The sequence below is a fragment of the Sorghum bicolor genome, chromosome 1, assembly GCF_000003195.3.
Source record: "Sorghum bicolor cultivar BTx623 chromosome 1, Sorghum_bicolor_NCBIv3, whole genome shotgun sequence".
Taxonomy (NCBI): Eukaryota; Viridiplantae; Streptophyta; class Magnoliopsida; order Poales; family Poaceae; genus Sorghum; species Sorghum bicolor.
In genome coordinates, this window is record NC_012870.2 from 48,275,062 (window position 1) to 48,291,125 (window position 16,064).

The 16,064-nt window shown below is 41.9% G+C and overlaps 1 protein-coding gene and 1 long non-coding RNA gene across 2 annotated transcripts; both read right to left on the reverse strand.

Annotated features, from left to right (window-relative positions):
- On the reverse strand, nucleotides 11,465-14,171 carry LOC8072197 (glucan endo-1,3-beta-glucosidase 11). Its single transcript, XM_002467277.2, has 2 exons — nucleotides 12,729-14,171; nucleotides 11,465-11,849 (listed from the first exon to the last, which is right to left on the reverse strand). Exons 1-2 carry the CDS (start codon nucleotides 13,965-13,967, stop codon nucleotides 11,784-11,786), a joined length of 1,305 nt encoding a protein of 434 aa, XP_002467322.2. The 5' UTR covers nucleotides 13,968-14,171; the 3' UTR covers nucleotides 11,465-11,783.
- LOC8083823 lies at nucleotides 15,340-15,967 on the reverse strand. Its single transcript, XR_002449322.1, has 3 exons — nucleotides 15,801-15,967; nucleotides 15,600-15,710; nucleotides 15,340-15,507 (listed from the first exon to the last, which is right to left on the reverse strand). It is a non-coding gene; the product is annotated as an uncharacterized LOC8083823 (long non-coding RNA).

A 16,064-nucleotide genomic window follows, 5' to 3' on the forward strand; every position in this document is an offset into this window, starting at 1 on the left:
GACCGACAACCACATCCAGCTTGGGGGAGTTCCTCCCCATTTTATCAAGTAAGTTTTTATTTGCCCTTCTTATTTATTCTTTTCTATTTTAGTGTTTTATTTTAAAGAGAATAACTTAGAAAACCTAATAAATATTTTCTTGCTTTAATTTACTGCATTCTATAAACATGAAAACAAAATAAAAAGAGTGTGTAGATAAGTGTGCTTTATTTTTCCTACTAAGTGTTAATCTCTAGGAACAAAATAAAAGACCAAAAAAAGATGCATGATGGAAATGATGAACAGTTGCTCTGTTTGCTTACTTTCGAGTACCTAGCTTTTATATTAGAGTTCTCCCAGGAATTACTAAAAAACTAAAATTTACTATCTATGGGAGGCATGAACCTAAAACTAAAGTCTAGGTAAGAGAAGGACATGATATAAAGGTTAAGCTGCTGTTTATCTTGTTCCTACTACACTATGTTCTGGAGATTTATTTTGAAAACTTGCAAATCACATGATGAGTTCCTAGCATGACAAAATTCCTACCACAGCCATATTTGCTATAACATCTTTTACTTATATTTACATTGAGTTTAATCGAGCTGTGTAGACCCTTAGGAGCTTTTCATGTGGTTAAATTAAGATATTCAACTTGCACACATCCACTACACTATTCACCACCATTCATTAAAATTGCTAAAAATATTATTATCACTCACTGTCCCAAGTGTTGTTATTCTCTCTCTCCAAAAAGATTCAATGCGGAAGAGGCATGGGTTATGTAAAAATATGCGAGGAAATAAAAAGGGGCAAGTGCCCGGAACCTCGAAAAAGAAAGAAAAAAAGAGAGTGAGATGAGAGGTAAAAATGGACAAGTGTCCGGAGTAGAATTAGGGGCACAAAGATGCCCACCTGAGCGGAAAAAATGGACAAGTGTCCGACAGTAGAATTAGGGGTATTTACTACCCACCTGAAAAAAATAAATAAATAAATAAAAATAAAATAGCCCTTGTTCTCCCAAGGCAAAGATCAAGAGAGGAGGAGAGATAGCAATATGAGGAGCAATGAGAAGTAAGTTTTATCATCACTTATACATTTTTACCATCACTATCATTTACTCCACCACACATGCACATCTTGATTTAATTATATGCTGAGTTCCTTTGGATCCATGGCTCGATTAGACAACATATGTATGAGCTATTTTTCACACCTATGAGCTCCACTTAAATATTCCATTAGCTATAGGTAGGTGACATCTTTGTAAGGATCCACAAATACCACATATAGAGAGACTTGAGAGAATCATAGCTGGGAACTCTGAGCCTTATTTTTGAAAACCTATGCAAAAACCTAGAACAAAGGTGAAGTATAGACAGGATGAATAGTGCTTGACTTAATTATTTTGTCATTCCATAACTTAAGACTTAAGTGCAGGTACTAAGCTCCATAACACTTCACTCTAATCTCGAAGAATTTTTATGTGAAAGCATGTGTGCCTGTCAAGAAAGAAAACATCGAAGCAACTCCTGATCCATCTGAGTTTAGCTGTTTGCTCAGGGATGAGCAAAGGGTAAGCTTGGGGAGTTTGTTGGCGGTCCTTAAGTACTAAATTTAATCATCAACTAAACATGGAAAAGGATCAATATGCACTAAACATCTAGAATTAGGGTTTTATCTGACAGAATTCCACGAGCTTTGGTGTTTGTCTATTTCTGCAGGGGGTTATCAAAAAATATGGAGAGAAGGCCCACATGTCATGTTTACAACGAGATAATTACGTGCCGTGCAATTTTCCTTAATCTAGAAGACTCCAGAAGCCACGGGAACGAACGGGAGACCGGATGGGCTCGGGGGTAGGGCGCGCGCCCTCCCCCCTTGGGCGCCCGCCCTGGCCTCGGGGCCAATCAGAACCAATCTCCTGGATCGTGCTCCACCGCCTTTGAGGATGAATCTAAACCATGCAATCAAGGTCGGTTTGATCTGACGGCCCAAATTCACTTGAAAGGACTATATAATCAAGGCCTCTCCACCCCAGGGAGAGAGGAGAAATCATTATCAGAGGTAGCCATCAAAGTTAGGGTTTAGAACTTCTCTCCCACAGAGAATTAGAATTAGCTACTCCCTAATCCTTCAAGTTTAGAGGATTGATTAGATAGAATTAGAGAAGTAGAGCCTAGCGCTCTGGATTCGGATCTTCGTTAATAAAGATTGGTATTATTTCATATCTTTCTCTACTACTTTATTCTAATTGCATTATGTCTCTATTTATTATGCTCTTAGTTTGCTCTAGTTCTATATTTGATATAGTTATTATTGATAATGAGTTTATGTATAAGTTTGCAAAGCGCTTAGCTCTTAACACGTGGGAGTTAAGTGGTAGATCAGATGTAGGCGTGGTGCTTAGATGTTATTTACCTGCAAATATATCCTATTGGCCGGGTCGTGTGGTAGTTCGTGATAGTGACAGCTTCGTTGATTCTTATATAGTCCACCCTCCGTTGATAGGACAGGCAGAATTTGTATTGCGGAGTAAGTCTTGCGATGCTCTGATTTACTTTAGCAATGTTCCTTATACATGAATGAAGAGTCTTTTATGCTATATGTGATCTTGTAGATAACTAGATTAGATTGTGACTTAGTAGATAGTAGATAACTTAGAATCCATTCTCTAGCTAATCCGACATCACCTTACATATATGAGGAGTAGTCTATTTTCTAATCGTTGTGTTATTTACCCATGAGCTTATAATTCATTATCATTATTATTATGCCTTACCCCCTGCCAAAGTAAGTGACTGTGTGACGAGTTTCTCATTAGTAATCATGTTCTTGCAAGTTTATCTCTAGTATATGCCTTGATAGATTTTATCCTTATCTTCATTTAATCCTTTTCTCCTGAGCAAAATTATAAATAACGATACCTGGAATACTTACCTGGTGAAATGCTACAATGAGGTGTTTTATCTGTGCGCTTGCGGATATAATAAATTATTTTCTAGAGAGCCTTTACATTCATAAATACCTTTGTACACTCTGGCACCATGCCGGGGATGACAACCTAGTATCCAAGTGGTGTTAGTAAGTGTCAACAAACATGTGATGGAAATCCCCAACCGTTGATCAAATGGCGGTTCCAAGGTCGATTTATCGAGTGGTGCATGTTGGAGGTCACACAGATTGCTGACGTGGTGCTGGAGTAGCCCCTACTCCATCTCTCCCCTATAAATACCCCGTTAGAGAGCCTAGTTAAGCATGATGTATCTTAGAAAGAGCTACTCTTAGCTAAGTGTGAGAATAGAGGGAAGAGAGTGAGGAGTTCCCCGAGGAGGAGTCCCGGCCTGTCGGGAGTCTTCTTCCAGGAGCGCCTTAGCAGATGCTTGTCTTCTAGTAAGTCTTCCTTCTAGTTGCCTTTCATCTGAGTACTCCCAGTATTTACTTTCTGTCTTAGTTTATTTTAAGTATACAACTAGCCTACTGCCACATTTCTTTCCCTTGTGTGAAGTGCTCGAAACCTTAGCTGGGTCTAGAGTAGTAGAATTAGTGTAGACGTGGTGTCTAGACTAAGTCTGCCCTTGTAGACTTCTTGTCACACCTGAAGAACGCAGCAGCGAAGCGTGACATGCCTCTACTAGACATTAGGAGTTCTCTTTAGTGTGTTGTTAGGCAAGTTGCAAATAATAGTTGGCCTACATGGTAGATTCTTAGGGAAGTGTTTCGCCACACCCTTTTCACCTATCGGCCACAGTAGGAAGGGGAGTTAACTCTCGGTATACTTAGGATAGCTTAGCAAGAAGCCAGATACTAGAAATACCTCTCCACCCAATCCTAAGCCCTTTGATCATCATCCGGCGACTCAATTGGTCTAGTTAGTCCACTTCTCGTTCCTCATGGAAAATACGATACCTGGAATACACCTGGTGAAGTGCTGCATTGACTATCGTCCACTTGCGGTAAAACTGTTTGCCACTTCTGGTGTCACACAAGCATTTCTAGTGCTGTGTCAAGGACTGACAATCCTAGGTAGTGACGCTAAGAAGAGTCAACACTCATCAATACTCTCATCACCCTAACATTCTTTCCGCAACCAGTCACTGAAAGTTTCCATATGCTGACGCGTAATCCATGCTTTAGACTTCCATAGGAACTCAGATTGGAGGAAGTTCTTATGTGTCTCGATATACGGGTCTACCAAAGAGGAGTTCTGTAGAACTATGTAGTGTGCTTTATTGAAATAATCATCATCCATACCAATATAAGTTTTCTTTCATAGTGTCCCCTTTCCACTAGTCTCCCCTCGTTTCGCGATTTAGGAACACCAATCGGGTCAAGGTTAAGAATAAAGTCAACACAAAACTCAATGACCTCCTCTGTTCCATAGCCCTTAGCAATGCTTCCTTCTAGTCGAGCACGGTTGTGAACATATTTTTTAGGACTCCCATGAACCTCTCAAAGGGGAACATGTTGTGTAGGAACACAGGACCGAGAATACTAATCTCCATGACAAGATGAACTAGGAGATGTGTCATGATATTAAAGAAGGAAGGAGGGAACACCAACTCAAAGCTGACAAGACATTGAACCACATAATTCTGTAGTTTTGCTAGATCCATTGGATCGATTGCCTTTTGAGAAATTGCATTGAGGAATGCACATAGCTTCACGGTGGCTAGACATACATTTTGAGGTAGAAGTCCTCTTAATGCAACTGGAAGCAATTGCGTCATGAGCACGTGGCAGTCATGAGACATTAAGTGTCCAAATTTCTTCTCTAGCACATTTATTATACCATATATATTCAAGGAGAATCCAGATGGCACCTTGATGTTGTCTAGGCAATCAAACAAGTTGTCATTCTCTTCTTTGCTAAGAGTGTAGCTGGCAGGACTTAAGTAATGACGTCCATCATCTATCTTCTCTAGATACAGGTTGTCTTGTTCTTTCAAACACCGTAGGTCCTGTCGTGCTTCTATTGTGTACTTAGGTTTGCCATACACACCCATGAAGCCTAGTAGGTTCACACAAAGATTCTTCATCAGGTGCATCACATCGATCGCACTACGAACCTCTAGAACTTGCCAATATGGTAGCTCCCAAAATAAAACTTCTTCTTCCATATGGGCGCGTGACTGTTGGCATCGTTTGGAATAGGTTGGCTGCCAGGTCCCTTTCCAAATAGTACCTTCACATGATTGACCATATCAAGTACATCCTCACCTGTTCAGTTGCGAGGCTTGGTCTAGTGGTCTGCCTTACCTTTAAAATGCTTGTCTTTCTTTCTTATGGGGTGATTTGCATGAAGAAATCATCGATGGCCAAGGTACATGACCTTTCAACACATTTTCAAGAATATTCCTTTAATATCACCAAAGAAATGCATCCTTGCATTATATCCCTTATTTGATTGTCCTAAAAGATTACTTAGAGCTGGCCAATCATTGATTCTTACAAACAACAATGCTCGTAGGTCAAAGTGCTCTTGCTTGTACTCATCGCACACACATACATCAGGCTTATTCCACAAAAGTAGAAGTTCTTCAAGTAGTGGTCTCAAGTATACATCGATGTCGTTGCCAAGTTGCTTTGGGCCTTGGATGAGAGCCGTTATCATAATAAACTTACGCTTCATGCATAACCATGGAGGTAGGTTATAGATACATAGACTAACAGGCCAAGTGTTGTGACTACTGCTCTGCTCCCTGAAAGGTGACCATCCATACTTAAAGCAAACATTAAGTTTCTTGCGCCACTTGCAAACTCAGGGAATTCTCTATTGATTGCTCTCCATTGGGACCCATCAGTAGGGTGTCTCAACATATTGTCTACCTTATGGTCTTCTTTGTGCCATCACAACAACTTTGCATGGTCTTTGTTTCTAAAAAGACATTTCAAGCATGGTATTATAGGGGCATACCACATAATCTTGGTAGGGATTTTCTTCTTGGTACATTCACCATCAACATCACCAGGGTCATCTCGTCTGATCTTAAACCTTGACGCGTGACATACAGGGCATGCATCTAAATTCTCGTACTCCTTGTGGTACAGAATGCGGTCATTAGGACATGCATGTATTTTCTTGATTTCTAATCCTAAAGGGCAGACTACCTATTTTGCTTCGTATGTAGTGGTGGGCAATTCATTATCCTTAGGAAGCATCTTCTTTTGGATTTTTAGTAACTCCCCAAATCCTTTATCAGATACACCATTCTTTGCCTTCCATTGCAGCATTTCTAGTGTGGTACCCAACTTTTTCTGCCCCGCATCACAAGTTGGGTATAGCAATTTCTTGTGATCCTCTAGCATGTGGTCAAATTTGATCTTATCCTTTTCACTTTCACATTCTCTTTGTGCATCACGAATGGCCTAACCAAGATAATCAGCAGGATCCTCTTCTACCCCTACTTCTTCTTCAGTTTCCCCCATTGCAGTATCATCAAAGGCACCATATTCAACAATAATATCATCATCGGCCCATTGTTCTTCTATACCTTCTTCCATTACAACCCCGGTTTCTCCGTGCTTCATCCAACAAATGTAGTTCGGCATGAAAGCTGACTTGAACAAGTGTGAATGAAGAGTCCTTGAGTTAGCATATTCCACAATATTCTTACATATGGCACATGGACAGCACATGAAACCATCACGTGTTTGTAACAGGCCACGCGTAACAAAGAATGCACACCATCAATGAACTCTTGGGAGTGACGATCAGCACTGTGCATCCAATCCCAACTCATCTGCACTACATTAAATAAATACCATATGAAAACCTAGAACATAATTAGTTAATTTTGCAACATACATGCCATCACAAAAGTTACAAATTTATGAAAGTCTTGCTACAAAAGTTATAAATTAATTAGTTAATTTATGAAAATAACTTATTTTATAATACACTAAAAAGTTCTCATTTTACAAACAAATATAATTAAAAAACTCTAAAAATCACTATGTCTCTAAACAATGAAGTGTGCTATTCATGCTATAAATTAACAATGAATACTAGTTTTTAATAGATACTTTAAGCTTCCTTTATCCAAATATACAGGCTTTAAATGATTTTGACCTTAAATTGCTTACAAATAAAAAAAACACAATAAAATGATATATATATATTATACATTGCAAAATGAGATAAATCAATGAGAAAACATGATAGCATCAAGATGGTAACCTTTATAACCGAAGAATCGATGGAGGAATCGAAGAATGGATGGAGGAAGCAAGAACACTGGCTTGAAATTTGAATGAAAGCTCGAGGAGGAAGAAGCTGGCCAAGAAGCTAGTCGGGATATATATAGGGTGGAGCTTTAGTGCCGGGTAGCAAATAGAACCGGGACTAAAGATCCATTTCTAGCCACGGGCCCATCCACCAGCCAGGACAATAGCTTTAGTCCCAGTTAGTGGTTACACCCGAGACTAAAGGTCCCCTAACACACCACCATGGCGTAGTTTGGACTGGGGCCTTTAGTCCCGGTTAGCGGACCTAACCGGGACTAAAGGTTCTTTTAGTCCCAGACGCACAGAATTCTAGGACTAAAGCCAATTTTGGTAGAGGGATCAAAGGTCGTTTCTCTACTAGTGGATCTAGGATATTTTGGAAACCTAACAAAGAGATCTCTCAACCCAACAAAACAGAAGCCCACCTGGCATTGAGTTTGGGCAAGTGCGCAAGCCATAGGGGCGGTCGCCCGGTCATCTCCACCAATGAGGAGTAACCTCGCAGATCCTGCCTCCACCACCTTTGAGGAGTAATGTTGGCCATCTATCAAGGTCGGTTTGATCCGAGAGCTGTGGTGCTTCCTAGAGGGCTATATAATCAGAGGGATACCCCTTCTCAGAGGCTTCTCCTTCATTAGCTACATCCAGAGTAGAAATTAGGGTTTCATCAAGTAGAGAAGTAGAGGTTCTTTTAGATCTTCTAGTTCTAGTTCTTCTAGTTCTAGTTCTTGTTCATCTAGTTGTAAACTAGAGAAGAGGGAGAGAGAAGAGGAGAGAGTCGAGGAGGAGCTGGATCTATCAGACCTTCCTCAACATTGTACATTTGCAGCAGCCGGTTTATCTTTAGGCATTCTTTAGGTACTTTAATTCTATAATTCATGAGTTCTTTGTTTAATTTCTATATTTACTTTTAAGTTATTTATTGGATTCTATCTTGCATCAAGTGCTCTCGTTCTTTGATACGCTCGAGTAGTAATTAATAAGTTAAGTGTAGTGCTAGTCTTGCAATTACCTGGAATTGCACCCAATCTAGCGAATTGTTGTGGTAGCCCTAGGATCGTGATAGTCCTGATGGCCGACATATTCCACCACGTTCGGATTAGTGTTGTAGGACCATAGCCAGAGCTTCCTAGCCCACATCTCATCCATTTCTGTGGTTAGTGTTCTGATGTCCTAAAATAAGTAACTCTAGAGTAAACCATGATTCCTAGATCAATCTATAGAATTTTTAGGAAAATTCCTCTCTATCCTACAAAATCATATATATAGTTATCCTTGGGCGATCTAAACCACAACTAGTACACTTCGCGTTCCCCGTGCAAAATCGATACCTTGGAATACTCCCAAGTGAAAGCTACATCGGTATCCGTGCGCTTGAGAATTTTTCTGTTTACGTTTAAAATACCCAACAACTCACACTGGCCATGTCACTCGCACACTCCCCCCATGCTTGTCACTGTCGTCCGGAAGAGGTTCGCTAAGGTGGGTCTCGCCGTGCAGTTGCAGCAGGCGCTGAGTGCGATGACAAGCTCCATGCCCTCTGGTAGTGGAACCGCCGCCGTCGAGTTGAGCCACGTGCCATTCGCACGCACCATCCCTGCTCATTGGGTTAATGCTCGTAGTAGGAGTAGGCACTGCTCGTTCGCGGCCTCTTGCCTGGGATAACACTCACGACATGCTACTGCTCTTATCACCATGAACAATATGGGGCAGCAGCCATGGATGGAAGAAAGATAGATGAGGGTCTAGCTGGAGGTTAGGGATGGACCAACAAGTGGGGTCCACCTGTCAGCGAGTGAGACAGAGGGGCAGGTGGAGACTACTTAGCAGAGAGAGGGAGGAGACAGGGGCAGGACAGTCATTTTCCATGGCTTCTCTATGATGGAAGGATGAGTTGGTGTGCCACGTCGCAAAAAATGGTAAAAATAGTGAACCGTTTAGGTGTCAAATATGTAACTGTCATTCTAAAAGTGGCAACGGAAGAAGTGCCAACCGCAAGGATGACAAATATTTAAATTTCCCAGAAACTACAAACTATCTGACCCCCTCCCCCCAAAAAAATATTGTGGGTCCCATAGGTTAGATGGACGATGGAGATAGCCCTGCCGGACGCATACACAAGCGGTAAGACATTTCCTGGGCATAGTGCGGCTCTATATGGGCTGGGGTCATGGAGCTATAGTAAGGATTTGTTCAGTTGGCAAAATTTTGAAATTTCGGATACTGTAGCACTTTCATTTGTATTTGACAAATATTATCTAATTATGGACTAACTAGGCTCAAAAGATTCGTCTCACAAATTACAGGTAAACTATGTAATTAGTTTTTATTTTCGTCTATATTTAATACTTTATGCATGTGCCGCAAGATTCAATATAACGAGGAATCTAAAATGTTTGGCAAAACTTTTTAGGAACTAAACAAGGCCTAAAAAGTAGTAAACCACAGACAGCACACGTGAAGCACATCTCATCCTAAAGATTCACTTGATCACTCTACTCAGCCGCTCAGGTCAGCTGCCTTATAAAAGTAATAATAATAATAATAATAATAATAATAATAATAATAATAATAATAATAATAATAATAATAATAATAATAATAATAATAATAATAATAATAATAAAAGGCGCCCTTTCGTCGGTAACTTACACCTGACTAAATTATTCTGTTCTTGCAGGCGATGACATTTGTCCGGATCAAAAGTTGCCAATAAACCGCAGTAAGAGCAACTTCACGGCTATTTGAAAATTTGTATAGTAAAATGTAGCTTCCAATACATGTGTTATCTAATTTTGTAAAAGAGATTATTCCTTGATTTCCTGTGACCATATATAGTCGACCACTAACACTAGTTATCTGATTTTGTAAAATAGCAAGACTATTGTGAACCTCTTCTTCTTTAAGAAGTTTTCTATTTTACAAAATAGCTAAACAATAGAATTTGACTATTAAATTTAGCTAAGCTCTTGGAGTTGCTCTAATATACACTAATTGATAACCATCCAAAGCTGAGAAACTAGCACCAACTTATGTGCAGTATATATACTGTCACACATAGTTATATATACACTGTCCATTATATAACTTGTTTTAGTTTTCTGCTACCAAGTGAAATTTCTCAATTTTTTAACTAGTTTTATAAAAACAATGTTCCATTATCTTCAACATTGAATATTGCTTATTAAATCCACCATAAAATGTAAATTTATTTAGTGCTACAGATGTTAATATGTTATTCTAAATTTTTAAAAAATTATAGAAATTTAATATGGGATAAAATTAAAATGACCTATGTATTAAAACATAAGTATTTAGTATTTACTTTAAAAGCACATTTACAAAGCAAAGAAGTTATAATTTAAAGACTAAAGCCCTCTTTGGCAGGGTCATGTAGGGGCTTCAGCTCTCACTCCTGCAGGAGCTGTGCCAAATGAGTGTTTGACATGTCTTCCTTGTTAATTTTGGTTAGTTGTTTGACAAACTGACATCAAGGACCATATGTACAACCAAGTTAAAGCAAGGGCAATATGGACATTCACCCTCTATCATTCATTCTACAAAAATAGGAGGAGCTGTTTTGTCAAACATTTTTCACAACGGCTTCAGACGAGCTACTTTTTTTAGAGGAGCCAAAGCTAGAGCTATTTTCGGAGGAGGCAGAGCCGGAGCCATTTTTTGAGGAGCCACAGTCCCGCCAAAGAGGCCCAATGAAAAAAAAATGTGAAGTATCTATTCCTTCAGTACAGTTGCACGTCGAGAGCTTTTTCTTTTTACTTTGAAACAGCTGGAGAGCTTTCGTGGGGAGGTGTTTGAAACAAAAGGCTGGCAAGCTTTCCACATGGATCATTTTCTTTTGCGACGAAGCAAGTTGTGCCTCGCCACTTTATAAATACTTCCTTCATTCTAAATTATAAGTTATTTTAAAAATTTTAGAAAGTCAAAGTATTTTACATTTGACCAAAACTATAGAAAGAACTATAAAAATTTATAACATTAAATAGATATAATATGAAATATAACTAATAAAGAACATAATAATATTTAGTTGTTATCATAAATATTATTATTTTATAGTATAAATTTAGTTAAATTTGACATAGTTTGACTCTCCAAAATTCTTCGAATAACTTATAATAATTTGAGATAGAGGTGTATATAATATAATTAATACTAAACAATTAGGTACTGGGTGCCGCAGAGGCGTTGTTCGATTTGAACAAATCTGGCAACCCTATGCAACCAAACAAGGTCTTGCTGTTTTAGGCTTCGGATGCCATCTGAATTTATCTTTTCAAAGAGATCGTGTTCAATTTCAGAACACAAAAATATGGTTGTCGAATCATTAATGACAATCGTCTAGCCCATTTGTTTACCACCAATTGCAAGGGCACCTCAATTTACAACATGGGGAAAAAAGGACAAAAAAAAAACAGCGATAGATAGATCACCGCGATCAATGAGTTTGTCTACAACATCAGTTCACTGACTCCACCATACGCTGCCAGACTCTATCGAAAGCCAGAGGCTTCCCGTCCACCATGCCCAGGCAGGCACCACTTGATCTCAGCCAATGGTCACAGTGGCATGGCCAGTACAGCCACACGTGCTGCCACAGCTACCTGTGGCCATGTCCACCAACCCTAGCAGGCACAAACAAAGGGGTAACACCTCAGCAGACGAGCAAAAGGGGGCGCAAAGTTCCAATCGGAGAACAATGGACAGATAGACCACTGGAAAGTTGTTCTCAACTTCCATGATTGCACCAATGGAAATACTCGATCCATCCCAAATTAAAAAAAGTTTGACTTTTTGACACCAAATTTAATCACTTGTCTTATTTAAAAAAATTATGCAAAATATCACTTCTTTTATTGTGTCTTGATTTATTAATAAAATTTCTTTAAAAATGACTTTAATTTGATTATGTTTACACAATTTCTTTTGGAAGAAGATTGGTATGTAGAGAGCTAGTAGCTACCTTTTGCTTATCGACTGTCTCCAACAATCATCACCCAAAATACAAGACTCATTTGTCCTTTAGGTAGCGCTACGGGTAAAAGGTTCCATACCTATTTTTAGTCTTCTCCAATGTCAAGACCTAAAAGACAACACTCTCTGCAAATGGGTCTCGAGGAGAGAAGATACTCAAATTTGGGTTATGCCTCTTCTGATACCCAAAATGGGGTCTTCTGTATGGGTACTCTGTTAGAGGCTATAGGTATTATATTGGAGACCTATTTTAGGTTTGCGTTTCCAAATGAGTCTCTTGTTGGAGACAGCCTCAGTTGCGATTATCTGTGGTTCCACCTTTCCAACATGTGTCTATGGCTACCTACTCACATTTTTGGTTTTGTGCCAAGAAAGACTGGAATACCAAATCCAAAATTAACCTTTCCTTAAACTGATATGATTCCATCATTCCAAAGCAGAGCATCAACCACACCCACGCTGTTGCTAGGAGGGCAGGAGCTAGCATGTCCACCATCATTAGCAGCAGCAAGCAAGAGAGCAGTGCTTACCAGTGTCGCCTTGGCAGCGGCCGAGATGCTGTAGTACCCGGCGTTGTCCGACCCGTAGCCGTGGCCATGGTAGCCGCCACCGCCGGTAACGCTGCCACCGGAGGAGGAGGTGGTGGTGTTGTCCTGCGGGAGGCGGTAGGAGAGCTCGTACGCCGGCGTTCCGTCGGGCTTGAAGAGGCCGTAGCTGCGCTCCGATGTCGGCCCGGGCTTCATGTTCTCGTTGAAGAGCGCGAACATATAGACGCGCAGCGGCGCCGCCGGCCGCATCGGCGTGCCCTTCCCCTGGGCCACGAGCCGCATCACATTGCCGTTGTACCTCGCCGCGTTCTGCGGCGTGGCGCCGGTCTCGTTGGCGTCCCCCGCCGACGGCCACCCGGTCTCGGACACGCGCACCTCCACGGCCCGCGCCGCCGCGCTGTTGGCCGCCGCGATGGCATGGTACACGGCGTCGACCTGCGCCGCGAGCATGTTGGTGTAGTGCAGCCCGGTCCCCGGGTCGGCGACGCCGGCATGGCCGGGTTCCAGCAGCGCATACTCGAGCTCCACGCCCGTGGGTTCCTCGGCGTAGGCGAAGTAGGGGTACGCATTGACCAGGAACGGCGACCCCGCGTGCGCGTGGAAGTCGAGGATGGGGCAGAGCATCGGGAGGAGGTCCTTGCGGAAGTAGGCCGACGACGGCGGGTACGACGTGGCCAGCACGCCGAGGTTGTGCGCCGTGGTGACGGCGACCTGCTTGTCCAGGCCGGCCTGCGCAAGCGCGTCGTGGAGGCACTGCATCGCCGGGAGGAGGTACCTGGAAAGCGAGGAGCTGTTGACGCCGGTGAGCACCTCGTTGCCGACGGTGAGGAAGGCGATCTTGGTGGCCGGGAGCGCGGGGGCAATGTTGGAGCCGACCCAGGAGGCGGCGCCGTTGGGGGTGGAGACAGTGGCAAGGCACTCGTCAGGGACGCCGACGACGAGCTCGACGCCCGTGTTGGCGAAGGCGCGGATGGTGGTGGGGTCAGCATCGTAGAGTCGGACGCGGCCGATGCCCAGGGAGGCCACAATCTGCGGCACTGAGGTCGCTGCAGGGAGGTTGTTGCCAACGCGCCCGTAGCTGATGCCCAGCAGCGCCGAGGACGTCGCCTCAGAGATGGAAGGGAGCAGAAGCAGCAGGGCCAGCAACAGATGGAGTGTCGCCATTGCGCGTGATGGCAGTGTGCTCACAGAGAGGCAAAGACACAACACAGAAGCCGCCATTGCGCGTGATGGCAGTGTGCTCACAGAGAGGCAGCAGAGACAGAACACACAGCAGCTTGACGTGAGAGTAGGATGGTGCGACTGATGAGCTGGAGCCTGGAGGGATTTGGCTTCGAGCTGCTGGAGCTAGGTAGGGGTTTGGTGGGGGTTGGACCAGGGGGCCTCAGCTGCTCCGCCGACCGCCGTTTCGTTGCGAGGCCTTTGTTTTTAGGGCTTGTTTACTTCTAAAAAATTTTACAAAATCTTTCAAATTTTTCGTCACATCAAATCTTTAAACGTATGTATGGAATATTAAATATAGATGAAAATAAAAACTAATTACACAGTTCAACTGTAATTTGCGAGACGATTCTTTTGCACCTAGTTAGTCCATGATGGTACAATATTTATCAAATACAAACGAAAGTGCTACAGTCTATCACTACTACAGTCAGGTACTGCAGGAGCGGCTAAATAAGCTCTATAAGAGCGGCTGGCCCAGCCGCCCTTATGCAAACGCTCTTACAGTGGAATTCACTGTAAGGGCGGTTCAACACCAGCCGTCCTTACAGTGGCCCACTGTAAGGGCGGTTGGAAACAATAGCCGCCCTTACAGTGGCCTACTGTAAGAGCGGTTGGTGCTTCCAGCCGCCCTTATAGTGAGCCTTAGTAAGGGCGGCTTGTGTCTCAGCCGCCTCTATTGTCTGCATTTGCAAGGGCGGCTCTATCTAAAACCGCCCCTACAGTTATTTTTCAGAAAAAAAATAAAAATTACAATAATCGAGTTGACAGCACAGCACCACATACATATATACATATATAATCAGATTCTCAACATCACATATTCACAACATAAATATCCATACATATACACAGCACCACATTTCAAGTCCAAAATGTTTCCATGTCCAAATCCATCCAAAAGAGTCCGAAATTTTTCAGGTACTAATACAAATCGATCACAGTCCATTCCAACAAGTTCACATGTAATCAACGACCTAGACATAGCCTATCCCACTGACGGAGGTGCTCGTAAAGAGGATTGCTACCTAAGTCGGACTGTGGGTTATGGTAATCACCTTTGTAATAAACAACATGGTCCACTATAAAGTTGCAAAGGTCACCGACAATCTCTAAGAGGTCATCATCCCTGTAGACATCCCTTTTTAGTCCTTTTTCTTCTTTCCACTACAAGATCGTAAAAGACAAGTTTAGGTCTAGTGTAAAGAAGAGATTGCAAAGCTAAGTGAGAAATACTATGTTTTCATACTACAACCCACTAAGAGATTCAAACTTACCAATTCAGGGTGTCTCCTGTAGCCTTTTGTGTTACTGATGAAAGCACATACATAGTATCCACAATGCAGACTCCCTGGCCTTTGCTTGGGAAACTTTGTTTCAATTTGCAAATGGAGATGTGTCAAGTATAAGTACTGAAAAAATTAGTAATTTTATGCCAAACTAAGTCGCACTTACCGAACATAGAGATTTAAAACGCAAGTGGCTCCCCAGACCTGGATCATGCCTTCCTTTGTGATTCTTGACATAGGCCCTGAATGCCCTGTTTGAATGAGAATCGATGTGACTTGTAGTATGCAGAAGTCGATATTAAAGTGAATCATATAAGGTTACTAGGATTACAAATTTGCTTACGTAATGAGAATTGACATGAAGTCTTTATATGTGTGAGGGTCAAAATCTGCAGAATCACAAATCCATGCCATGTTCATCCCGACATCGAGACCTATGACTATCCAGTGATTGCTACAACAATTTTAAATAAACACATAAGTACCTTTGCATCAAAATAAGATAAACCGAACAATCGTTAAGTATACAATTAATCGAACTTACTTGAAGTGGTATGGAATCCATATTGTTTCAAAGTGTTGGAGATTCTTTAAACATACGGCAATCCACGCCGCAACCTTAAGAGACTCTTCTCTTATTTTGGCCGCACGGATCTTTTCTTTCTCCGCCAACGTCCCTCCAGCAGCTAGCTGTGGCGCATCCAATTCCCATCTCGATGGGTAATTAAAATTTATTTGTGTTATAGGCATAGGGTCTACATACCCGGCTTTCGTTGAGCGTGTAGATTTCATAAAGTTTGCTTGCATT

Bases quoted from the DNA above. Each gene is read 5' to 3' on its own strand.
- LOC8072197 (XM_002467277.2), bottom strand. From the start codon at position 13,967: ATGGCGGCTTCTGTGTTGTGTCTTTGCCTCTCTGTGAGCACACTGCCA. The intron at 11,850-12,728 runs GTAAGCACTGCT...TGTGCCTGCTAG, and splicing joins CCGCTGCCAAGGCGACACTG to GGTTGGTGGACATGGCCACA.